At 33.4% G+C, this 25,645-nt stretch overlaps 6 protein-coding genes, 1 non-coding gene and 2 pseudogenes across 10 annotated transcripts; all 9 read right to left on the bottom strand.

The window, feature by feature from the left end:
• Positions 1-1,645: 1,645 nt before the first annotated feature.
• Positions 1,646-2,395, bottom strand: AT1G21475 (hypothetical protein (DUF506)). Its single transcript, NM_148479.2, has one exon. The coding sequence runs from the start codon at positions 2,303-2,305 to the stop codon at positions 1,760-1,762; it is 546 nt and encodes a 181-aa protein (NP_683320.1). The 5' UTR covers positions 2,306-2,395; the 3' UTR covers positions 1,646-1,759.
• Positions 2,396-4,752: 2,357 nt separating this feature from the next.
• AT1G21490 lies at positions 4,753-5,876 on the bottom strand (annotated as a pseudogene). The gene has a single exon.
• Positions 5,877-7,378: 1,502 nt separating this feature from the next.
• AT1G21500 (uncharacterized protein) lies at positions 7,379-8,782 on the bottom strand. The gene is made up of 2 exons (NM_101999.3): positions 8,504-8,782; positions 7,379-7,976 (listed from the first exon to the last, which is right to left on the bottom strand). The coding sequence occupies exons 1-2, from the start codon at positions 8,626-8,628 to the stop codon at positions 7,721-7,723; spliced, it is 381 nt and encodes a 126-aa protein (NP_564142.1). The 5' UTR covers positions 8,629-8,782; the 3' UTR covers positions 7,379-7,720.
• Positions 8,783-8,985: 203 nt separating this feature from the next.
• AT1G21510 (TPRXL) lies at positions 8,986-10,419 on the bottom strand. The gene has a single exon (NM_102000.3). It carries the CDS (start codon positions 10,177-10,179, stop codon positions 9,208-9,210), a length of 972 nt encoding a protein of 323 aa, NP_173570.1. The 5' UTR covers positions 10,180-10,419; the 3' UTR covers positions 8,986-9,207.
• Positions 10,420-11,692: 1,273 nt separating this feature from the next.
• Positions 11,693-12,601, bottom strand: AT1G21520 (uncharacterized protein). The gene has a single exon (NM_102001.4). The coding sequence runs from the start codon at positions 12,405-12,407 to the stop codon at positions 12,207-12,209; it is 201 nt and encodes a 66-aa protein (NP_173571.2). The 5' UTR covers positions 12,408-12,601; the 3' UTR covers positions 11,693-12,206.
• Positions 12,602-14,748: 2,147 nt separating this feature from the next.
• Positions 14,749-15,324, bottom strand: AT1G21525 (annotated as a pseudogene). Its single transcript has one exon.
• A 4,964-nt stretch (positions 15,325-20,288) lies between these two features.
• AT1G21528 (uncharacterized protein) lies at positions 20,289-20,751 on the bottom strand. Its single transcript, NM_001084103.3, has one exon. The coding sequence runs from the start codon at positions 20,711-20,713 to the stop codon at positions 20,504-20,506; it is 210 nt and encodes a 69-aa protein (NP_001077572.1). The 5' UTR covers positions 20,714-20,751; the 3' UTR covers positions 20,289-20,503.
• Positions 20,752-21,597: 846 nt separating this feature from the next.
• On the bottom strand, positions 21,598-22,352 carry AT1G21529. The gene has a single exon (NR_143564.1). It is a non-coding gene; the product is annotated as an other RNA (non-coding RNA).
• Positions 22,353-22,822: 470 nt separating this feature from the next.
• AT1G21530 (AMP-dependent synthetase and ligase family protein) lies at positions 22,823-24,662 on the bottom strand (the record flags this gene model as incomplete). 2 transcript variants are annotated; one of them, NM_001084104.2, is made up of 2 exons in its annotated part: positions 22,823-23,574; positions 23,711-24,662. In NM_001084104.2, the coding sequence occupies 2 exons, from the start codon at positions 24,608-24,610 to the stop codon at positions 22,825-22,827; spliced, it is 1,650 nt and encodes a 549-aa protein (NP_001077573.1). The 2 variants fall into 2 exon arrangements, with proteins under 2 accessions (NP_001077573.1, NP_173572.2); NM_102002.2 differs by having other exon boundaries at positions 22,825-23,574; positions 23,717-24,610.
• Positions 24,663-25,645: the final 983 nt, after the last annotated feature.

Consider the following 25,645-nt stretch of genomic DNA (forward strand, 5'->3'; position numbering starts at 1 on the left):
TTGCCCGCTTGCAGGTTTCTACTCTCTGTCTTTCTCTCTCTCTTCAAACGTTAGAACAAGAACAAAAACAAAATAAAATATGCTATGTTATAAATTATTTTAGCTTACATAACAATTTCTAATGTCAATGAAACTTATTTTTCTTTATCAAAAAAACAACTAAATTCTAGAAGAAAAAAATCGTAAATTCAAATTTGGAAATAATAAATTACAAACGAATTTGTTTTATTTATGTCTTACTATAATAGTTTATTTGGTTTCTTTTCCGTTTCTTCTTCGTCAAGTTACTTTCAAATTAGGTTCTTTGATAGATTTATTCCTACTAAGTTTTGGAAAACAATTGGATAAATTTCTCTTAATTTATTCGACCTGAAATTTGGGTTTCATACGAATTAAAATAATACTTTTTTGCTGACAAACCATTTTAATACAAGAAAATAAAATAAAATACAAGAGTCTATGAATTTGTGCTATCATTTTGACGTTTTCTCTCGGTTACTACTACACTATCCAACAAATTTTACAAAGGATTGTAACATTTAGTGTTTCTGAGAGCCATCAAAGTCACTAGTTCAACTCTATTTAAGAGGTGTGATTAACGCTTTAAACGCGGTATTATTATCGAGTACATGCAGTACATAATTTCTAAGTTTATCGAAAAACAAAAAAAAATATTGTTTAAAGATGTCTTAATATTAAACTAGTACTCACTAATAAAACTCAATAAACGTAAATATATAGTGTTATTAATTAGTCAAACAAATGTTTTCGGAAAAAAAGCATAAATGTTCTAAACTTTCTTTTTAACAAAAAGAATTAAAATACATAGCGAACATGCATTAATTAATCTAAAGATGGCTATTATGATTAAGTTGTTATTCATAAGGCAAAACAATTTTATACAGCGTCGATTGGTTGTTGGCTACTAAATACCATTTTTTTTTTTTTAAAGAATAATATTTTGCAATTGAATCTCTTTTCTCATCTTGTAATTTGATTTGCATTGTGATCGTGACCTTCTATCTGCTCTGCCTTTTCCTTAACTTCTTCTTCTTTTTCCACACGCTAATTGATAATTTATTTAACCAAATTTGGGTATACCTTTTGTTGTTTTATGTCACCATCATACACTACTAAGGTTCTCCTCCATTGAGGAACCAGGAGCCGTGTGTAGTGTGTTATACAAATCAGAAATATTTGTACTTTGACAAAAAAAAAAGCTTTACGAAAGGTGGTTTATATTCAGATATCTCCACGCCATATATATAACGATGGCAATTAATGTATGCATGAGCGGTGTTCATGTTGTTAAGCGTTCATTACTCATACATTGGTTGAGATCATAGATTCATAGTTGGAACATATCTGAGTATCTGACCGTTTGTACGTACGTACGCTTTTGCATGACCCACTTTTGGAAATTCAATGTGAATATGTCAACAGATTTTAAAAGAGATATATCATAACATATATGACTGTTTGCCTAATGTCGTTTATGTGATACAAGTCAGAAATATTAAGAGACAGAGAGAGTTATAAAATGGAAGTCCTTTATTAATTATAAGAGAGAGAGACATCTTAATCTTAAATCTTTTTTTTATTACTGATTAATTAGTTAAGAGTGTCTATAACAGTGAAACGACAACGGAAGTATCTATACATGACTAAGCGAAACCACGACGGAATTGTCTATATATTACGTGCGCAAATTTAAACGACAATGTGTAACTAAAATAACCTAGGAAACAGCCCATCGGGCTTAGATACCGTTACGGGCAAGCCATTTAGATAGAAGGGCTTCCTCAACTCCTTCGTCGGAAATAGTTGCTACGAGACGGCGTATATCATCGCCGGTTCCGACGAACGCGACCGGCACATCCTTCTCGAGGTTTTCAGGAATTTCCATGACTTGGTGAAGCCCGTCGTACATATCTATGTCGGCGATCAACCGTTCGTTTGTTGGGTAATGTATGACTTCGATGATGTCATATGTCTGCGCTTTGCCGTCATCGGACGTCCATGACGTCTTGATAATCTCTGCCACGTGGTGCTTTTGGCGGAATAGATTTATCACCTTTGTCAAGTACTGTGTCCTCAGATTATGTAGGTTGTTGGATACGTACTCGTCAGCTAACGCCGATTTGCATCCCCTTTCCATGTCCCTTTTCACTCCGTCTTTTTTGAAAGCAAATTCTAATCCATGGATCTTGATCAATTCGTTGAGAGTCTTGGCTGCATTGGAACGCGAATTAAGAGCCGCTGATATATATGGGCGACGCGACGTCTGCGAGGAAGAGGAAGACATTTTGTTTGGTAAATATCTTTCGTAAATTTTCTTAGTCTTTTTGTTTGCTCTGTGTAAATTCTGGTGAGTTATGTGTTTAGTCCTTGCTCCTCCGATGCTCTGTTTTTATAGGCAAAATTAATTTAAAGACACACGCAATACACAATAAAATCATACCTGGGATCCACTAGCTAATTAAAAAGTAGTCGCTTTGAAATGTATAGGAACGAGACCAATGAACGAGGTATAAGTAATCCGACGATGTATCTACTAGACTACTACTCGCTTTGCTTTATAGGCAAAACTGGCAATGGCATTGTGTTCACGTCTCTCTAATTTGCATATTAACTCGAGGGTTAGGTGGAACTACGGAAATATATTTACAACTACACGAATCAACATTCCCGTTTAAGTATCTTCCCCAAAACTGCAACGTTGAAAAACCAAAGAAACTGAAAAAGAAGAATCTCTAATCATCACAAACTCAACACTTAGCTTGTATATATCATCTTTCGTTGTTAAGTGTTATTTTAGTTTAAAACATCTCTCAAGTTATTATAAAATATCTACTGTTTTTATAGTCACGAAATATTTGTTCGATAGTAAATTACAACCTTTTCCAGATAGTACGTAGATGCATGCAGTGTACGTAATATACAACTTTTCCGAGATAATATACAACCTTTTAGATGCATGCAGTGTAATAATTAAATTATATATACAACCTTTTCGAAATAGTACGTACGTAGTCTAGAAAAGGTTACAGAAACATTGTCCCAATGCTCATATTTTTCTTACTCAACCATTCAAATGTAATTAAACGCATTCTTCCGAATTTCATTTATTTTCATGTGCACAAAGAGATTGAGTAGACTTTATCTTTGTGTATATATGATCCAAATATAAAGATATATATATACATCTCATAGTTTACCCATATAAAATTACAAATCAGTATTCAGAAAAATGTTTGAGGAGGAGATAATGGCGCACCACGAGCAAAATCAAGTAGAGCTGTGCTAGTATCACCACTACCAAGCTATATCCATCTATCAACTTGCAAGTATCAAACTTTATGCATTATTCTTTTCAAGATTTTAAATTTTCCTATTTATTAATTTATTTTAGTACAAATTAAAGATTCTTTTCATTTATTTTTATTTTTCTTTTCTGGGCTTTGATTTTAATTTGGGCTTAGAACCCATATTCCTATTTGACCAATTGCATCTTTGATGTGATTCTTTTTTATTAGCGTGACGAAAAATTAGTAAAATTACACTGTGCGGTGGCGTTTATTTAAACTACGAGCAAGCATCTATAACTGAATATATGGACATACATTTGTTAATTTACACGTGCATTAGTCTTCCCTCTAGAGCTCATGGTCTTAGTTAAACTTATTCAGGATCAAATTATTTATTCATCTGATAGATTAGGACACGAACCATCGTGAAGAGTTCCGGTGTCGCCGATACGATCGGATACGTGTGGTCAGCGACTTGTTTCCCACTAGATAATGCTTGATTTTTTGGAGTAGTGATAACGAAAACAAGTTGATGAAACAGAGTAACAAAAACAGAGTAAAAAATAGAGTACTTCGATTGATAAAACGTAATTTGATACAATGTTCATAAAACGCGATATCAACTTCTCACTTGCAAGAGTCTCCTTGAGAGAACCTCCGGCAAAATGATGAGGAAAAGTCTAGAGAGTTCTAGAGAGAATTACAGCTTAGGAATTCAGCGTAAAAAGTACGAGCATAACATGTTGCTTTTTATAAAGTAAACGTTAACAACGTCTTCCGTCACCATCCAACGTCGGTAACGCCAAGTTGCATTTGCCAGCTCACAAACACGCACGTGCACTTCTTCTTATCCATGTGTGAGCTGACCTTCTAGATCGCTATATCATAGTTTGAGTAGCCGTTATTGTGTTGTTGTTGGAATATCTGTCGTTGTTGTGCTTGATGTTGTTGGAGTACGTAGCTGCCGTTCTTGGGTTGACTGTGCTGGTCGCAGGATGTGTAAAGGAGCGTTAGAGCAAAGGTTGTATTAATGTTGATAACCGCTGGTGGTGTGTGTGTTTGGTGAGGCGTTTCTCTTCCATGGTCAGCATCGAGCGAGCTTCAATGAACTTTGGGTATGAAGAAGAAGAAGATGATGAAAATAGAGCGGAGATAGGATAGATCGCGTCTGATACCATATGTAATAAGATTGTGAAAACACAGTAGAGAATTATATTCATAAGATAATGTTAATATATGTTACAATAGGCTTGGCCTCCAAATATCTATACATATTTGATCTTGTTGATATTATTTCTATATTGTAGGATATTTATATGTATCTAAATGATATTATCTAACAAAATTTTGGAAAGGGATCACAAAAGAATGTTGGCCATCCTACGAATAAAAATATACATATATAAAAGAAATGACAAATATACATACATAATATATTAATAGGATTAATAAAAGCTTCTCTAGCGAATATGAACCAAACTGGGAACATAATTATAGATGACAGGCTCTTTATAATGGTCGACTTTTTTAGCATAAACTTCCGTACATTTATAGTCTTCAATAACGTAAACTCTATGAACCCCTTCTTTTTTATCACAAAATACAACGACTTTGTTCTCTTCGTCCTGAATGAAGAAATTAGGCAGGTTGAACCGAATATCAAAGTTTTCAGCATCAATTCTCATGAGTTTGCTCCAAGACACTTTTTGTCCATCTATCACAGATCCCGTCATCCAAATTTCCACAGAATATGGATGACGCGTTTGATGTAATATCGAAATTCTATCATTTTTAACGAACATAGAAAGATGATCTTCACAAGGATATGCCAAAAAAGGCAAAGAAAGACGTCCAAACATCTCAGCTGAAAAATCAAATGTCACAATGACACCTTCATGCGTATTTTCATCTGCACCAATCCAATAAGAATTCCCATTCAAGGATACCCAACGAGTAGGAAATTCAAGAAGAAAATCAATTTCAACGTTAAGAACTCTCCAAGAGTTAGACGTAAAGTCATATATTTCAACCTCTAAATATTTCAAACAGAATTTACAGGAATGCCAGCTGGCTGCTGGAAACAACAAGATCTTGTATCGACGATCACCGTATTTTTTATCGCACCCAAAAGCATATCCAGGAGTATTAGTAGTACGTACTTTATGTATGTGTCGTTCAATCCACTTTGTTTGCTTTAAACATGGGTTCCAGACTATAATTTCAAAACATCTTGTGAGGCCGAAGAGTAAACCGTCGCAATGAAGAACTTCAAACACTTCACATTTTTTTTTACAAATACATTCTGTTAGATTAAGTTTACAACTAGTAACGTTGTAAGGTACAATCCCGTTTTTGGAGTTCACAACTAATCGTAAAAAAATTCAAATCAAGGAATAAGATAAACATATTTTGTTTCATGGCATTATCAAAGTGTTTCTTAGAAAATCCATGATCGTCAAATAGAGAATTCCATCGTTTGCAAGTAGATCGGAGTCGTATGAGAGATTTTGTTGGAACCCTAGAAAGTATTTCATCTATCAAATCATATGGTAGATTAGATAACATTTTCTCTCTTTTATCTAAACTCTTATACAATGACTACAATTTAGATATATTGTGTGCAAAGAGTACTAATATATATATACCAGTCGTTGAAGGAAATAAACTAATCAAAGTAAACTATCTGCCTACAGTTATTATATCATTGAATGAAATCTAAATGATATAGATAATTAGATATCATATCACTGAATTCTTATATATTAATGATATAGATATCATATTAGTGTTGAAAAAGTAAAAAAATTATACTTTTTCTGTTCCACCAAATTTGATGTTGTGGAATTTTCACACAAATCAAGAAAAAGTTATTTTTTTATATTTTTAATTATTAATTTAATAATATTAACTTTATTTTTATTTTCTATTTATTGGTTTAAATAATAATAATAATAATAATTTAATTTATACATAACATCAATCTTTATGAAAAAAAAAAACCACAACATCAATCTTTGTGGAAAACATGGAATAATATTTTAGGTAGGAGTGAATTTTTTTTTAATATTGTGTGTTGCAACACTGTAATTTATTAATCATTGGTGCCAAGTGTTTTACGTATCATTAGAAATATTACTTAAGAAATAAGAGTTTTGACGCGTGGTTAGTTTTCTAATTGTGCAACTACTAAATATGACATCTCCAAAAAAAAAAGAAAAATCAATATTTTCTCAGAATATGCTAGCTAGTAATTGAATTTCTATCAACTACTGTATATAACATTTCCAAAAAAAACTTATCTCTTAAAGTAAAATAATAATAATGTTTTACAATAAAATATATACCCTTTTTCAATCATATTTGAAAATTTCACAATTTTTCTTTTTCTTTTATATAAATATATATTACAAAATACTAGTTAAGATCTTACAACAAAGTAAAAAGATAGGAGAAATATATATTATTGAATCATTCAAATCTGATTCATTTCCAAATATGCTACAAGGAAAGAAAAAAATTGGTTTCCAAATGTGCTCTTCTCCGGAAATTATCAGCTCAGGCAGTCATCTATAGCATTTAGCGACAGCGAAATTATGTTTTGCATAACTCCATTCGTTTGTCCCCGTTTGTTATCTTCAAATTGGTTGACCGTGAAATTCGCAACATAATCACTTTGAGACGTCATCGGAAGTGTTGGCAAAGGTTAATCCTCCTCTGGATTCGTTAGTCACCCCAAGTCTTTCCTTCTCTATTGTAGCCTTGTTTTTATTCTTTTTTGTCTTGGCTACTCTTTCATAGGTTCTACTCTTATTTATAATGATATTAACATATTTAGCAACAAACAAAAAATGTGCTAAAAAGAAAAAAGAAATGGTTTCACAAGTCAGAACTATAATTTTAATAGATAGTTTTATATGTTTTCAACTATAATAGTTTTACTTATTTACATCTATAATGTGTTATGCTATAAATGTCTAAACCGTCCACTTAGCTCTTAAACACTCTTGAGCATTGGTAATAAGTGAAAAATCTTTACGTTGGAAATTTTAAGTCGTTGAGTTTAATTGTATAAAATCTGTATTTTAATTTCCAACGTAAAGCCGACAACACAGTTCATTTGGAAAAGTAAGTGTAAATTGATGATAATATAAGTTACTTTTTGTCTTCTTCAAAATATGTTTCAGCTATAAATTATTCTGATTTCCGAGTTTTGTTTTGAAAAGTTTCATAATAACTACCAAAAAATTGTGTAATCTAATTGTGATGATTTCTGACAAGCTAGAATGCTTTTGAATTTACTACCACAAAATCAGCATAAGAATAAACCGAAATATAGTAGTGAATTAACATCATAGGGATGAATTTGGTAGACAGATGAATTAATGGAAAGGGTTTAAATTGTTGCTCGGATGCTATTCTGAAGAAGAAGAGGATGGTTTTGCTTCAACAACAGGTTTGCCTTTCTCTCTAAGTTTAGCAATGGAAGCCTTCATTTCTTCTTTACGCTTCTTACTCGCCAATACCTTGGCCTGAACTCCGGTCACGGTCGGGTCTTTCTTCTCCTTAGGTGGTGGTGGAGGCGGCCGTCTTGCTGCCGCCATTGCCTCCTCCTTAGCGGCCAGAGCGTTCCAACTCCATAGCGCACCGCCTAGCCCCACCAAAATTGTCCTGCATAGAGATTCTTCCATTTATGATTTTGTTTAGGAATCTTACAACGATCACGGTACTAAAAGCAAAAACCGGAGTCAAAGTGGATGTGAGGTTGATCCGGTCCAACCGGTCTGATCGAATTTGGAAAAAAAATAGTTGTTTTTAAAATAACCAATATTATAAAATATTAATCAGTAAAAACTTAAGAAATATGTACGTTTGCCAAATGGTAAACATATTTAAACAATTTTACAAATATAACATAAATTTAACACCGATTTGAATTAAAACAGCCCGGTCCATTTAGCCCGTTTTGATTTGAGAAGAGTGTTTTGGCCTTTTGGGTTGATGAACAATGTGCTTTTGGAAAATATCAGTGCGGATTGGATTTTTAATCATCGACACAAACACTTAAGAAATCTAATCTAGTACAAAAAGATTGTAATTCACTCTATTCATAAATTGGTTTTGATATATATATAAACAAGCATAACAACATTCTTAGACTTTGATTAATTTTTTCCAACAGTTATCTATTTGATCACCTGCGATTAATTGGTGGAACTGCAAGGACGACGGGAGGAGCCTGCGGCAGTGACCGCGGCGATGGAGAGGAGAGTCTGGCGGCGTGAGCAGCCGGTGAGAGAGGAACGAGTGAATGTGCCACCATGGCTAATTCAAGAAAATGTAAAAGCAAGAGATGTAACAAAAATTGGTAAACACACTAATAGAAGATAGAGTGGGATAGTGTTGTAGTAGCATTGCAATTTATATCTGCTTGTTCATTGGTTGGATTTGGATAAGACATCAAAATAGATTATTTTTTTCTGTCTACCAAGAAAATAAGACTTTCAAGAAATCCAAAAACGCTGCGTTTTCCTTTTTAATGAACAACACTTTCAAGGTCCAAAACGCACCGTATGTCGTTATTCTGTTTTTCTTGTTCGCTTTTTAATTGCATTTCTTTTCTTTTAGAATTTTTGAAGATTTGAAAGTATAATTTTTTAAAAAAAAACATGGCAATAATTAAGCTCCCGTAGCTGTATTCAATCCAAAATATTTCAAAAGCATACAGATAAAAAGTAGACTTTGAAAAAAAAAGTTAAGTATGAGAGTTATGATCTACTTGATCATCACAAACCTACAATAAACAAAAGAAAGTGGGAATTGTCTCAAACAATTACACAACATATCTGTTTACACAAACACATCTTCAACAGAAACAATAATAAAAATCAAATGTTTCTCCTTAAAGAAAGATAAAGCAATCCAAATCAATCAAAGGATTGCCAACTTCTTCAAATATTGGAACCACTGGTTCCCTATCTTTTGTGATTACTTCTCTGATAATTGTTTGGTCGATCTTAGAACTTATGCGATGTATTCGAGGCTCTGATCTGTTGCTCATATGACAAATCTTGCGACCAGACAGATCTAAACTATCTTTCCTTACACAAGAAGAGACCGTCAAACTAGCCGCGGCTACACCAAATCTCCGGCTTGGAGATGGTGATTTCAAGAAATTTCCCTCATATCTTCTGCTTGGAGATGGAGATTTCAAGTACTTTCCCTTGGTTAAGGAGTTTGATGAAGAAGAGATAACAACTCTTTCTTGATCTTGACGAAAGCTCTTTTGTCGTGTCAATGAACGATGGTTTGGTGATAGCTCTCGAGTTCTCTTAGAACAATTTGATCCTCTTTTAGAATCTTCATTTGCTCTGTTTGGTGTTGTTGAATTCCGGCTTGGTATAACCGGAGAATCAAACCGGCTAGGATATCTCGGTTTTGTGGTTTTCATAGATAGAGAAGCTTCTCGTAAGGAATTGATTCGAGCAACATGTGAATTCTCTTGGTAACAAGCACGCAAGAAATCATTGGAGAAAGATCTCTCCTTCGAAACCGAAACTGAAGAGGCGGTCGAAAGTGACGAGTTTGATGAGCTGAGAGAAGAGTTGCTTGTGGTTGAAGGTTGGATTGGAGAGAAAGATGCCAACTTCACAGGAGAAGGGGGAGGGATTACTTTACCCGGGATATTGATAAACTTATTCGGGACAGGGATAGGATGAAACCGGTTTTTCTCCGGAAGATTAAGTGGAGAAACACGACTTGGACAACGAGACATGAACATCTTCTCTGGAACAGAACAGTACTTCTCGTGAGGTTCTTCTGCTTCTTTGAAATCTTTCGACTTTGGAGAGCATTTGCTGATACAACAACCCATTCCTAGAGTTTGATTTCAATACTTTTTTCGAAAAATCTGTACGAGAGAAAGTAACTATTAAAAGGGATTGGTTACAACAGGAAATGGAGATGCTTATTGTATATAATGTGTATTTTGTGTGTGTGTGGACTTTTTAGCTAGGCGTGATCCTATATTAAAAGGATTAAGGAAGAAAAAAGTGGAAGAGAGAAAAAGTGAGGTAGTTTTTGAATTTTGGTTGGCGGGTATGATGAAGCAGCCGTTAGTATTATTAAACTGTTACCGTTTAACTTCAAATACAAAGCCCAATAAAAGTTGGACTTATTTTGGAAGCCCAGATCCATTTATGTTAGTCTATAAACAACAGTCTCGAGCAACAACACAACACAAGTTACTAAGTTAGTAAGTTACACATTTTTCAGGCATGGGTGCGTTATCTCGAGGTTATATATAGAGTTAATTATCAAATACAGTATACTTACCCTTAATTTACGTGTTACTTAAATATGTCAAACATATAATGTCTATTATAGTATAGCTGCGATGAAGATCTGACTCTCTCTTTTTTTTCCCTCATGAAGAAGATCTGGACTCTATACGCAACAAAAAGTTAAGCCTAAGAAAGAATATTTTATTTTGGGCGACAATAATAGTATATGTTTTTTGTTTATATCCTTGAATTTGATAGTTAAGGAAATTATTACTCCGAACAAAGAAAACTATTTTTAGTAGCAAAACATGAATATGCTTTCATGTCCAATAAAAATCGGAGATTCAGAAGCAATGACACACCGGCAGCAACGAAACTGGACTTCTGCCACGTCACTAATGACGAAAACCTTTCTACTATGGATCTTTGGTAGGCCCCCAATGTCCTAATTGAAGTTGACACGAAGGTTTGTGTTTGTTGTGTTCTTTATTCAACACCTCGTGGTCTCGAGTCTTATTTCTTTTTCTTTTTTGAGTTTTTTTGTTTCTCTAGTACTTTGTCAATTACATGTTTCGACTAATATATATTAATTGTTTTTATCTTTCGTTTTCAAAGAATCTTTAATTCACATATACATTCAAGACAAGACATAAATTGTACGCTGCTTCTTTAAAATAAAGTTGTAAGGAAGTGTTGTTGACAAAAATATATTTGTAATGGGGTTTCCCAAAACACAGTATATATAGAGGAAAATAGTTACTCTTTTTTTTTTTTGTCATAGGAAAACAATTACTCTTGTTTTCGTATATTTGTGTTTTTGGATGCGAAATATATAGAAGAAAACATTGTTTTATTTCCGATACTTTGGTCAATATATATTTATCTGTTAACATCCAATAATTTCAATATATTTCAAACTCTTAACTTACTGACAATTCCACCAAGTCCACATATAGGACAAGTTTTGGTCCTACGCATGTCATGCATAATTTGTACCCGTATTAATGTCATGTTAAATATTCCAAAATACCCCTTAACTTTTTCATATTTACTTAATTACTATATGGATTAATGGATGCCTATTATAGTATTACCGCATTATCCATTTAATTGTGTTTGTATATCCACTATTTTCTTTTTCTTTTTTTGGTTTTAATGTGAAATATATCCACTGCCTTTTCGTCACTTTTCTTTTCTTTTCTTTCTTAAATCAATCATTATCACATAAACTCTGAATTTCGAGACAGCACGTTTGCATATTTTATATTCAAAACTACAATCACATGATGATAATCACCATGAAAACAGAGTATGCTTTTTTTTTTCTTAAAATGATAAAAACAGTATGTACCATAATTAATCACAACGCATCATGGTCAAATATAGTACTACTTGGTTTTACATAGCAAGAGTATTAAAGATATTAAGCCCATCATTCATCATCTCCCTTTCTCGTAGACTGTAAAAAGAAAAAAGCAAAGAGAAACCAACAAACAAGGAAAAAACAGAAAATCTTTAGCCTAATTAAGTTTATAAACAACAGAAAAACAGAGGAGGAGAAGAACCCATTTAAGATCTTGACGGCTAAAATATCTTTAAACACCACGAAAAAGACCGATCAGTAGCGAGTGGGATACACGCGCTTGCCGTCATGGTCACCGTCACCGTCACGGGATGGCTGAGAACTCTGTTTACCGTCGCAGGATGGACGGAACAAAGAGAAAATGGCTTTGGCGGCTTTAGTCTTCACCAACTCTCTCTCCTTTGGGATCACACTCCCTTCTTTCTTCTTGAACGGCTTCAGTTCTCCGGAGCTCATCTTCTTCAGACTATAAGTAAGAATGTATGTGTTTGTGTGTATGTATATATCTGTGTGTGTGGCTTTGTAATTTTTGCAGAGAAGCAGAGAGTATTGGGTTTATATAGAGAAGAGTGACCACTGTTGATCAAGAATTACAAGACTTGTGCGCTAAGTTGCTCCATGTTCACACTACGTGTCAGCTCTTATTTGATGTATACATGTTATCAACAACTTCTACTTAGTATTTTAGCAACTAATGACGAGGAAAATAAAGTGAAACTTACAGCTAATTTTCATAACATTTTATTGGATATTTATATACGTAACTTAATAATCAACCCGCCAGTTCAAATAAAAGAAAAATATATATTATTATAGGAAAATTTCATGCATCCCCTTCATTAATAATTAATTATCTTGTATTAATGTATTTCAATTTTCATATATTAGTGAAAGGCACAAACTTGGGAACTAAGGCTCACTCTCCCATCGGTGCAAGGAACTTGTAACAAAAGTTTTTATCCAAAAGAAGAACTTGTAATAAAAGTTTATATTTTTGTTCACGGCTCTTTTCTGATTATTTAATTAATCAACAATTAGTGAAGTTGAGAAACAACAAGTAAAGCTAATTGTTAACTGAAGAACAAGTACAAGAAAGTCCAGTGAATGTGACTACTAGACCGGTTTCTAATCTTAGCTGTATATAGTGTTTTCACTCTTTTGGCATTTAAACATCAATCCAAAATGTTTTATGCGTTCCAACCACCGAATCCATCTAAATTTTCAATACACGAATTCATATTCATGACTAACTTGCTTGATTAATAACAATATTTTCAAATCCTTTTTGACGTTGACTATTGACCAAAAGTTTTTTTTTCCTTACTGACTAAAAAGTTAAATGCACTAAAAGAAAAAGGTCTCGATCATTATATAGCCGAGAGAGACCTTGTAGAAAATAAGTGCGTGTTTAGTTTGATTTGTCGATATAGTTCAATGAATCTAACAATATCAAAACTTTTGGGCCAATCATGTCTAGATTTATAGTTAAAAGCAAGCATCCTATATATCATAGGCTGTTGCTATATATGTGTTTATTTCCCTTTTTTAGTAAATCTGATTTGTTGATCTCTTTGTTTTCTTTATGGTTTATTTCCTTATGCTCAGTCCAAATTAACCAAAATATATCGTTTGATCGTAAAGCATTACAGGCAGGATTAAGCCAAAGGTCATTTTTATCTTGTGGAATGTGGTAGATAAGAGACTATAAAGATTTTGTTGTCAAAGATGCTAGTGTGAAGTGTGAACGTTGAACGGGAAGATTAGTAGGAAATCATAATTATAATTTGGAAGATTCTTATTTTGGAAACAGTTGTGGAGTCAAAGACAATTTTTTTAATCGCGGTAAAGTAATGACTTTCTTTTTAATGTGAAGACCAACGACCGAATGTCGAGATAATTAGCCTGCTCCAAATAATTGTACTTCTCTTCTATAGTTCTATAGATTCGAAAACTGTAGTAATCTATCTTGATATCAGTGTTAAAGATCTATTGAGACATATATTCCAGTTTAAGTCTGGTTCGGTTTACTAAACTCAACTATGGTCTAGGGTATTCGTATTATTTAAGTTTTCTGTAAGTTTATTAACTGGAATGAAGACAAATCTTCTCCAGTTTTTTTTTTTTTTTTTTTTTTGTCTATGTTATTTTGGATCCGAAATGCGAGAAGATCATGTTCTACAATGTGTTACGCCATGGTATTTTGAGTATATTCAGCAGGCACTAACCAAAACTGCATTTCGAACCATTTATGTCATTGGTCAAATAGGCTTGACATATTAGCTCTCGTGGGCCTAAAATGTTTCCTACCTGGTACAAATGATATAGTAAACCTGCAGATTTCTTATGCTCATTGTTTAATTTTAATGTGTTAAGGTAAATAAGTTATTTCAAAATCTATTTTCTTATAAGTTATAAAAACATGTAATACATTTTGGAACTTGGTTACAAAAAATATTATCGAAATTGTAGGGAAGTTTCCAAAAACAGTTATTGAAATTAATAAAATAAAATTTTCATTATATAAATTCTTCATTCGTCAAAAGATTCAGTATATGCTATATCTGACTCACGGATAGTACAACAAAAGCCCACGCACATGCTTTAATTCCACACACACAGAACAAGTCTGGTCAAAGCATTTTGTGCTGCTCAGCTGTGCTCACAATTAGTTTCACGACAAAACCTAATTGAGAGTATACCCCTATTTAACATTTACAAATCTCGATTATCGAGACATCACGGTGGCATATTGAATTAGAGTTTATCAATGATAAACAAAAGGAGTGAATAATTACGACTAATACCATAAACACAATTAACCGTCACAATCATCATAATTTGATTTTTGTTTACAAATTAAAGAAAGATATCATAATCTTTCGTCACCCAGCCCCTACCGGAAACTGAATAGTAGAGAAAACATTTAAATCTTTAAGAAGAAAGAAAGAGAGAAGCATAATTATCAAAAGCTTATAATTATCAACGAGAACACCAACATTTAGATATATAAAAAAAAAACATAAAAAGAAAACCCATAAACGATCATGACGGCATATATATCTTCAATCCCAAGAAAATGGCCGATCAACGATGAGTACCGGGGTACACGCGCCCTCCGTTACCTTTGCCGTCGCCGGTAGAGTCAGAGTGCCGGCCACAACCGGATGGCGTGAGAGCAGAGATAATGGCTTTCGCGGCCATAGTCTTCACCAGCTTCCTCGTAACGGGAATCACACTCGCTACTTGTTTCTTCACCTCCCTCTCCGCCGTAGAACTAGAGCCTTCTCCTTTAGAACTCATCTTTAGGCTGTTTATGTTGATAAGTGTATGTGTATTTGTATATATGTGTTTGTTTGTTGCTTTTGTAATTGTGAGGAACCATGCACACTATGGCTCGGGTTTATATAGAAAATATGAGATGAGAATCAAACTTCTGCCATAAGTCCATTTTCAAAAATAAATGAAAAAACTTAATTTCTAAGTTGCTCCATGTCCAACGTGTCAGCCACCCATTGCTGCAAAGAGGAAATTTAGTTGATATCTTGTACTTATGATTTAAGTTTAAGAAAAAAAAACAAATTAAGCGAAACTTACATTTAATTTCCATAACATTTGGATATTTTCTGGGATATCAGTGGATACGTGGAACCCTGAAGAAATAAAATAAAATAAGATAAAACATTATAATAGAAATTTCCATGCATCGCCGTTATTTTGTTAATTAATTTATATTTATTTACTTGGCTGATGAGTTGGCGCCACCATGGGAATGTAGTATCAGTCTTACGTTAGTACAAGGCAACGGGAAGACAACATTCGACATATATGTTTAGTACTTTATTATTTGTTATTCGTGCCTCTTAAGTCTTATCTAAAAAGCAATAAATAATTATGTTAACTACTTACTGTTATATTTTTTTCTAATGATATGATAATAAGTGATGTCTTACTATTAATTTATCATATACTAATAATTAATGACTTTTTACTGTTACCAAATTAATCATTAAATTTTAACGAATGATACTAATCATTCGATAATTTCTTTGTTTAGTTAAATGTATAGTTCAGTACAGTAATAACCAAAACATCTTCTATTTCAAAAACCTAAAATTTATAATAGAATTTTTTAATTGAATTGTCTTTTAATCATAACGTTTCTGCTGTTTTGGCGTTCAAAATGTTTTGTTTCACGGAGTAACATATTTACAAGGAAGATCAAGAGATGTGACCTTGTTGAAAATAATTGTGTAGAGACAATAAACATAACAACATATGTAGATTCGATTTTGTACAATGGATCTAGACTATATCATTTTTTATCTAATCGTGTCAAGGAGAATTAAAGTTAGGATTTTGAGTAAAAGCCCCTTTTCTACATTTGTTTCTTTGTTTTTCCCATAATTGTTTTTTGTTCTTTCTGTCAAGTTTTAAAAACTTTTTTTTTTTGTTTGTGTTCAGACCACACCATATACCTGTATATATATATGCTTGGTCCTTAGGAACAGTACAAAGATCTGCCAAGGACCCCATTTTATTTTTTGGAAATTCACGAATGATATGATCTAGAACTAGAGACTTTATTGTCAAAGATTTAGATTTGTGTGGAAAAATGAAAGAACATGATGATTGATGAAGATTGAATTAAAGAGAAAACAAAATTATGATTTTTATTAGTTTCATTTTTATTTTTATTTTTTTGTGCAAAATTTTTATTAGTTTCATATGACAATAACTACAACTCCAGATAACTAATGGCTAGCGGCTGTGAATTTGCGATACTTTTTCCAAATAAAAATTAAATCAAAACGAAATACAATAATTTGAGAGATTCCGATTAACAATATCGTGAAACAGCTGTAGAGTAATAATCAGGCGTGAACATTAAAGTAATGAAGTGGTTAACCAATAATTTATTAGTTTTCATTCATATATCACCATGATTATATTTAATAAAATGGATGAACCAAAGACAATCTTTGTGTATAAGTTTATAATTTTTTACATCACAATCTATATGTTAGTTAACGAAATATTTAATTTTATTAGACTTCCAGAATAAACTATTGAACTGGCAAATTGTCACGGTGCAACTTTTTTGCCAAGAAGACGTTAATTGGTTTATAATTAATTAAGACGAAACAAGAACATATAGTACATGATCTTACAACCTCTTTCTTATGAAATAGTTTTTAATTGCATTTCCTTTTTTTTTTATATATAAATAAATATTGAATGTTCCTAAGAAATTATCAAGGTGGTGTGTCATCATGAGGAGGCCACCAACTTGGAAATTAAGGTTGGATTTCCGCTGCAAACAGCTAAAAGGATTTGAAGGTGGGCAAACGAAATTATCAATTAAATCATCAACTCAAGACGTGATAATTGTTATGAACATATTATTAGTATTGTAATTTATCCTTATTACAGACATAACGGCATAATATTATTTCCATTGGTTTAATTAAACGACCAACGATTATATTGTCTGCGATTCTACAAATAATTCTCATTTCTTTTATTGTTTTAAACATTGAACGTGTTATATCTGTGGACGAATTTTGGGAAATGACTTCTAATAATTTGGTTTGGTAATTTTTAGTTAATGCATTGTACTTAAATTCTAGGTTTAGCAGATCTCATCAATAAAATTTGTTCATATATTAAAAGTTCAGAGAGTTTTCATTTTCCAATTATTCATTTAACTTTCAATAATTTTTCACCAAAAAATTGTTAATTTAGCACGAAATGTTAGTGTATTCCCGCAATTTTTTCGTTTGTAAACAATGTTCCATCGGCTTATTTAAACCAACTAAGTAATATACTGTTGTTGACAAAATAAATAAATAAATTTTGAATATTAAATGAGTAATTGATTTGACAAAAAAAATGATAGTCAATATTTTGTATGTTTGGACCATATAGACAGTGATGGCACATAAATAATCTTCTAATATATTCGTTCTTTTTTTCTTCGGAAGCGACTCGCGTGACTCTGTTCATATTTTTTTTATTTTGTTAACGGAATAAACCAAAACTACATCTACTTGTTCCTTAATCGACCAGTTTTTATTTTCCTATGAGTTGTTTCAATTCGATCGAATTTAAAGAACAGAAATATATTGTTATAATGTTTTTCTGTCTTTCGAAGTGTTTTAGTTGCAGCTTATTGTTTTTTGTTTTTTTTTTTCTTTTTGTTAAAAGGTTTTAGTTTAAAATTTAGTAAACCATAACCCCAAACTTAAAAACATTCATTGGTATTTAAAATCTTTAACGCGTTTAAAGATTCTCGATCTTTCTAAATTCGATTTTTTTTTTTTTTTTTATCAATCATTCCCCACGTGGCCCGGGCAGATATGTTAAGCTTCGTATCTAAGAACCAGTTATGCTACAATTAGTTAATTAATTAGTGACTGAAAGCCACTTATGCTTGTCTGGGTTAATCATCAATAAATATATATGGACCAAATTGGATAGGTCTTCCATTTCTCCCTTTTATTTCTTTCCACTTTCACCTTTCGGCCGTTAAGAAGTATCCCTAATTCCCTATAATAATTTATGTCTTATGTTACGTAACATATTACTGTCATTATAAATTTTGTCACATATGAAACATGAGTGATTAGCCCAAAAAAATATTTACGGATCGGTATGAACATTATTAGTAGTTCCAAATTAAAGCTCGATCTGACGGCTTTGAGCTACCTTGATTTTTACTGGCATTATAAATTTCTAACATATTGACTAATCATTAATTATCATTGATTAGTTAATTCTATAATCATCATATATATATATATATAAGTTTAATCCAACATATTTTTTTAATAAGTTTAATCAAATTTATAGACGAATAGATAGCTAGAACTACGATGGTAACTCCATTTCCACAAAACAGTACTTACTTTTAGTTCCTAAATTGATAGATATGAAACAAAAAGGTTAGATGATAATGAACAAACTGATAAAATTGAACATTTCTTAAAGTCTAGGAGCGGTGGACCTGAATCTTTGAGAATGACCGTGTTGACTCGTTTTTTGGGAGATCTACATATGCACCTCGATTGTTTCAAATATCTAGTTATTATTAAGTGAAAAGACGCAAAAACATGTAATATAAAAAGAGTGAGAAAAAGAGAAAATCATGTAATATGATTTAGTTAAGCGTTAATTAAAAATGTTTCTAGTGGCAAGAAAGAACACTAAGCAAATTAAATAGGCAATATAATAATGCCTTTGATTGGTAGATATTTTACTTATGTAGTATAGGGTTTAACTATTTCCACGGTAACTTATTATCAAATCAGTCATCCAAAAAGGAAAGAAAAACAAAATAATAGTAATAGTTTTGCAGCAATATTTCAACTTTGTTTTTTTTTTTGTATCACTTAAACTTACAATACTTTGTTGCATCTATGAATTAATCCTGATGATGATGAGCCATGTCCATCGGTAATAGATTGAGAGTAACTTGTCTATTACTTTGCATGAATTGTTTTTACTTAATTCTTGTAAGTTGATGGTCATTCTCTTAATTTTAATCAGATTATTTTGCCATTGATAAATTAAAATTTCCGTATATAGAATCTTTTAAAATTTTCAACAAAAACAGAAAAGAAAAAGCAAAACAACCAACACGCACATATGTCTATTAAAAATCAATGATTATGTCGATATGGCTAGATCCGTACATATAGTAAAAAATCTAATATACTTGTATTTTAACGATGGTTATTTCAGAATCTTACAGTGAACGTTGACCAAATAGATTCTGATAAACAGGGGCACTGAGCAACATATATAAATAGGGAAAAATCCTTTTTCTCAGTGTACGTCAAATTAATAATGTCTGGATAACAAAACTCGTAGCCTTTTCTATATTCGTGTTATGTTTAGCTTTTCTCTAAATAAACATCACGGTTCACTAAAACATATTTTCAGGATATTTCCTATAACATTTATTTTTTCTCGGCTATATATATTTGAAAGAACTTTAAATTTGTAATGAATGTGGTGGTCAGATCATGATGGTCTATGAATCCAGACTAAAATCTTTCAACCAACCAGTAGGGTCGTTAAGTATAATTTATTAGATTAATATAATCTGTTATTATATTCCGAAGTGATAACTAACTCTCTTTTTGTTTTTTGGGTTTGGATTACCAACTTAATCATCTATAAAGGTTTTCACTAATTCTAAACAATCAATATATGAGCGAATAAACTAAATTTCCGATTACTAATTGAACACTCATTGGTTTTAGGCTTTTACCGTTTGAAGCCTCTCACTCTCTTCTCACGTTTTGATTTCAATGAAAACAATATAGAGATCACGCATTAAACATTAATCGCAGTAAATTATAATAAGTCTTATCTTAACACTAAAACGCCAGGAATCAATACAAAGAAACTATTGAACTTAGAGAAAAAAAAAAGCATCTTATATTAGTACAAACTCTTTCCAGAAAGAGAGATCATTCGGTAGACATATACAATATAACATAATCTTTCTTAAGACTCATAATGATTACCCCCGAAATATCATTGGAAGGCTACCGGAGCGTAGACTGCACGCGCTTGTTCCTCGGAAGCTCCACTATTTGCTTGGACTTTAAAGGAGATCGAGATGAAAAGAGAGTCTTCATAATCATTGACTTCACCAGCATCCTCTTTTTTGGGAACACACTCCCTTGTTTCGGCCCCAACCGCCACTCTCCATCCTGTATCGCCACCACCTCCACCGCTTTTTCTACCGTGCTCATCGATATTCACTCTCTATCTAATCCTCTCTTTTCGTCTTAAGGAGAGAAAAAAGCTCTTAGATTTGCCCTCAATTTATTACTTGATGAGACTTGTGGTACAAGCTAACATGTAAAAACAATAGTTTATTATATGAATCTTGCTATTTCCCTCACGTGGCCTTGTATAATAAGTTTTCATTTGAGAACCAATTAGTTATGCTGCAACTACGTATAAAACTAATTGAGATACTGATTAAAGCCACTTATTCCTTTTCCAAGTTAATCATGATTTGGATTATTGGCTTCACTCACCTTTTTTCTACCTTTACCTTTCGGCCGTTAGATAATTTATTAAAACAGTATCATATTACTTAAGTATACATAATTCCGCACATGAATCACGAGTCATAACTCATAGTTTTTCGTTTGATAGAAACACTGTAACTAACTGAAAATCTAATAAGGTAGCAAATTAAAACACAAATGACGCGTGCATTCATATGAATGATAGCTAAAATGAATTAAAAAGTACTTCAAATTTTCAATTCACACATCTTTTTCAAATATCCATGTGGAATGATTAAAGTGAATACTTCCAAATTTACTCGCCCGTTTTCAATAAAATTATGTCAAGACTTTTTTTTTCGAGTACTACTGACGAATGACTAGTAAATATAATTATCGTAATATATATAGATAATTATCACCATTCATCATCCATATGGCATTAGTATTATTTGAAAATAGTCAAAATACCACGAAAGTTGCAAATATGAAAAGGTAGGCTCTGGCATCCTGTGGTTCCCTTCATCTTAATGGCTTAGTTCAAGATTTGTTTCTAGTTTAAGTGTTTCGGTTATTGAGAAAGCGGAAAGAAAAGCAACCAATGCGACAATGTTAAGAAACAAACTCCAAACTCCTTTATTTCTTAACCAAAAGTTACAATTCATGAGAAGATGATCTAGAACATCATTTCTAGACTCATCTTCTAAATCTCACACACGAGATTGTTTACACAAATTGCATAAAGCTCTCTAAACAATGAGAGTACCTATTTATAACCAAAAAGCAGTAAAAGATAGATGCGGATATTACCTCAGAATATCTTCTTTATTCTTCCTTCGTCTGACGTGTCCTCTGTCACACTTTCTGTGCTGCTTCTAATCCACCTGACTCACTAGCAGCTTCTAGAACCTCTTCTCCACCTGTCCCTTCTGTAGCTTCTAGAACCTTTGTACCATTTAAATCATCAGAACTTAGTGCTTTCTTCTTCCTCACGTAAACCCTATTGAGCTTATCAATACCCCCCCCCCCCTTCGGAACTCAGCTTGTCCCCAAGCTCTATTGCAGGAAACTGTTGCCGCAGCTCGGTAAGTACTTCCCATGACGTCTCATGAGTTGGTAAGCCTTGCCACTGAACCAACGCTTCTAACACACCTTCAGCTGAGTAACGAGTATCTAACACCTTCTCTGGCACCAATACCCATTCATCTGAAGGTCGCGTGTTCGATCCACGCTCACCGCAAATTTGTTAAGAAACAAACTCCAAACTCCTTTATTTCTTAACCAAAAGTTACAATTCATGAGAAGATGATCTAGAACATCATTTCTAGACTCATCCTCTAAATCTCACACACGAGATTGTTTACACAAATTGCATAAAGCTCTCTAAACAATGAGAGTACCTATTTATAACCAAAAAGCAGTAAAAGATAGATGCGGATATTACCTCAGAATATCCTCTTTATTCTTCCTTCCTCTGACGTGTCCTCTGTCACACTTTCTGTGCTGCTTCTAATCCACCTGACTCACTAGCAGCTTCTATAACCTCTTCTCCACCTGTCCCTTCTGTAGCTTCTAGAACCTTTGTACCATTTAAATCATCAGAACTTAGTGCTTTCTTCTTCCTCACGTAAACCCTATTGAGCTTATCAGACAACGCATAGTCTGAAAAACCATACAGTATATGTTGTCGAACCCAAGATTTTGGGCCATATCACGGTTTTAAAGGCCTATTTTACTTAGTCTTACAAAAGTGATAAAAAGAGAGTTTTGAACGAACCTAAATCTTAATCATCATGATAGTTTTTGAACAATAAAATCAAAGATAGTCTTTTATTTAATGGACTTGTTCAAGACAGGGTCTTAGCCATTTGTCTTAGCAAAAACTTCTGAATTTTTCCTGTGGAAGTCTTGGGAAGTTCCTCCTGAAAGATCACTTTCCTCGGAACCATGTACTTAGGTAACTTCGTCTTACAAAACTCCCTTATCTCTCTCTCGGTCACGGGAACCGAACCATCACCATTGTTATCACACTTCAAGCTCACAAAAGCACATGGTGTCTCTCCCCACATCTTATCCGGTTTAGCCACCACCGCAGCTTCCTTCACCACCGGATTTGTATACAGAACCGTCTCAATCTCTGCGCTGCTTATATTTTCTCCTCCGCATATGATCACATCTTTTGACCGATCTTTGATCTCCAAGTAACCATCTTTGTGTATAACCCCGATGTCTCCAGAGTAGAACCACCCGTCCTCTCTCATACAAGCCGCAGTTCCTTGAGGGTCTTTGTAGTATCCCAACATGACTGAGCTGCCTCTGAAAACAATCTCTCCAACCGAAACTCCGTCGTGTTTCACACTCTTTCCTGTTTTTCGATCCCTTACATCGACTTCCGTGAATCCGAGTGTTCTTACTCCTTGCCTTGACTTCAGCCTAGCTCTCTCCAATGGATCAAGATGGTCCCACTTAGGCTTCCAAGCACATGACACAACCGGACCGCTAGTCTCTGTTAAACCGTATGAGTGGCTGACGTTGAAACCAAGTGACTCCGCTCGGGAGATAATGGTTGCTGGTGGGGGAGCTCCAGAGGTCATAACCTGATTCAAAGGTCATAAAACCGAAACAGAGAGAAATGTTCATTCATAACGTTTTCAATCACAAAAAATCTCAAAGTAAAGCTTAAATTGAATAGACAAAATTAACCGGCAGTGAACCGGTTTTCTCTTCATGTACCTGAACCGGGTTCTTGAGCGGCGTACTTAATGGATAGTTAATTAGCATGTTGAGAACCATAGGTGCAGCACACATGTGGGTCACATTGTGCTTATCGATCAAGTTGTAAATAGTCGGTGCGTCGACTCTACGCGTGCAGATGTTGGTGGCTCCAACCGCTGCGGTGCCCCAAGTGTAACCCCAACCATTGGCGTGAAACATCGGTAGAGTCCACAAGTAAACTGGCCGGTTTGGTACTGACCAATCAAGCAAGGAGCTAACAGTGAGCATGAAAATCGCTCTGTGGCTAAGTACCACTCCCTTGGGAGACGACGTCGTTCCGGAAGTATAGTTAAGAACCATTGGTTGCCATTCGGTTTGAGGACGGATCCACTTGAATCTTGAATTTCCTCTCTCCATAATTTCTTCGTACGTGTCAAGAAAATCTGATGCGGATGAAGAATCGTTCTCTTGGTCATCGTCCAGGAGGACGAGGTGAGGTTTCTCGTGTTGTGTGAATAATGAAACTGCTTCAAGGACTAAGGATATAGAACGGTGGTCGACGAAAACGAGTCTGGATTCGCTGTGACGCAGGAGGACAGAGAGTGCGTGTGCGTCTAAGCGAGGGTTGATGTTGTTTAAGATGGCTCCGGACATTGGGACAGCAAACTGAAGCTCATAGACGGACGGGACGTTGGGACCCACGACAGAGACGACTTGGCCTTGTTTAATTCCGATAGAGGAGGAAGTTAGAGCCGATGCGATACGGAGACAGCGGTTATGTGTTTCGGACCAAGTATGAACGGTGTTTGCAGTGTGGAGGATGGACGGACAGTCACCATAGACGGAAGCGGCTCGGTCTAAGAAGCCGAGGACGGTGAGTGGAGTTGAGTTTGATGGGTGTGGAAGTAAGAGTTCCATTAGTTAGCTGCAAGAAACTATAGTATCGTTATGATTTTGTGAACCACTCAATGATTTTAAACTTGTCTTCTATGAATTCTAAGAAGAGGTTCCCCTTTTAAAGTTGAGTTCTGTCTTTTTTATTCGTTGTATGGTTACATTACATATGGCCCAACAAAATTAGGTTGATAAAGTGACAAAAAAAAAATGAAAAAGTGAATTAAACAAGTAAGCTAAATTTTCATAGCTTCTTAACATATCAAAGTACAATTGGCCATGAGAGAATCTATAAAACAAGGTTAACTATAAGAAAATGTTGGTGGGCAAAAAATAAAGAGCCTAGAGACAGTTTACATAAATTTGAGATGAAAATCAACTAACAAATTAGGTCCAACTACTTCTACAGTTTTACACATAATCCAATATTAGTTTTGACCTTACCTGTCATTTATACTAAAACATATCCTAAACTGATCATTTGTAAAGCTTACTTATTTTAGTAATTTAACCAACTTAAAAGCTCTATAAGAAACAACACATTGAATCCAAACTCTTACTCAACTCATCGAAGTATGGGCTAAATTTAGGTTTAATAGTACATCGTACTTGGGACAAACAAACAAATTTAGGTTTATGTCCCAAAACTATTTAATTTCTATAGTACGGTATATTTCAAAAATCTATCATGGATTTGTTTTTGTTATAAACACATCTTAATAAGACAATCTATCATGGATTTGTTTGTTTTTGTTAATAAGACACAACTTTCAAATCTCATAAATATCAATCCTTAAGATGTGTTTATAACAAAAAAGTTACAAAGCCAACAACACATGATTTTATCAAAAATATTACTAATATGATTCTGTAAGATAAATATTAAGAACTTACCATTAATTCGCTTTTAAGATACTACATGAATTCTTAATATTTATTTTAATAAGACACAACTTTCAAAACCTCATAAATATCTATCCTTAAGATGTGTTTATAACAAAAAAAGTTACAAAGCCAACAACACATGATTTTATCAAAAATATTAATAACCCTGATTCT

The sequence above is a fragment of the Arabidopsis thaliana genome (genome assembly GCF_000001735.4).
Source record: "Arabidopsis thaliana chromosome 1 sequence".
NCBI lineage: Eukaryota > Viridiplantae > Streptophyta > Magnoliopsida > Brassicales > Brassicaceae > Arabidopsis > Arabidopsis thaliana.

Bases quoted from the DNA above. Each gene is read 5' to 3' on its own strand.
- AT1G21475 (NM_148479.2), bottom strand. From the start codon at position 2,305: ATGTCTTCCTCTTCCTCGCAGACGTCGCGTCGCCCATATATATCAGCG.
- AT1G21520 (NM_102001.4), bottom strand. From the start codon at position 12,407: ATGAGCTCCGGAGAACTGAAGCCGTTCAAGAAGAAAGAAGGGAGTGTG.
- AT1G21528 (NM_001084103.3), bottom strand. From the start codon at position 20,713: ATGAGCACGGTAGAAAAAGCGGTGGAGGTGGTGGCGATACAGGATGGA.
- AT1G21500 (NM_101999.3), bottom strand. From the start codon at position 8,628: ATGGTGGCACATTCACTCGTTCCTCTCTCACCGGCTGCTCACGCCGCC. The intron at 7,977-8,503 runs GTGATCAAATAG...ATCTCTATGCAG, and splicing joins GTTCCACCAATTAATCGCAG to GACAATTTTGGTGGGGCTAG.
- AT1G21510 (NM_102000.3), bottom strand. From the start codon at position 10,179: ATGGGTTGTTGTATCAGCAAATGCTCTCCAAAGTCGAAAGATTTCAAA.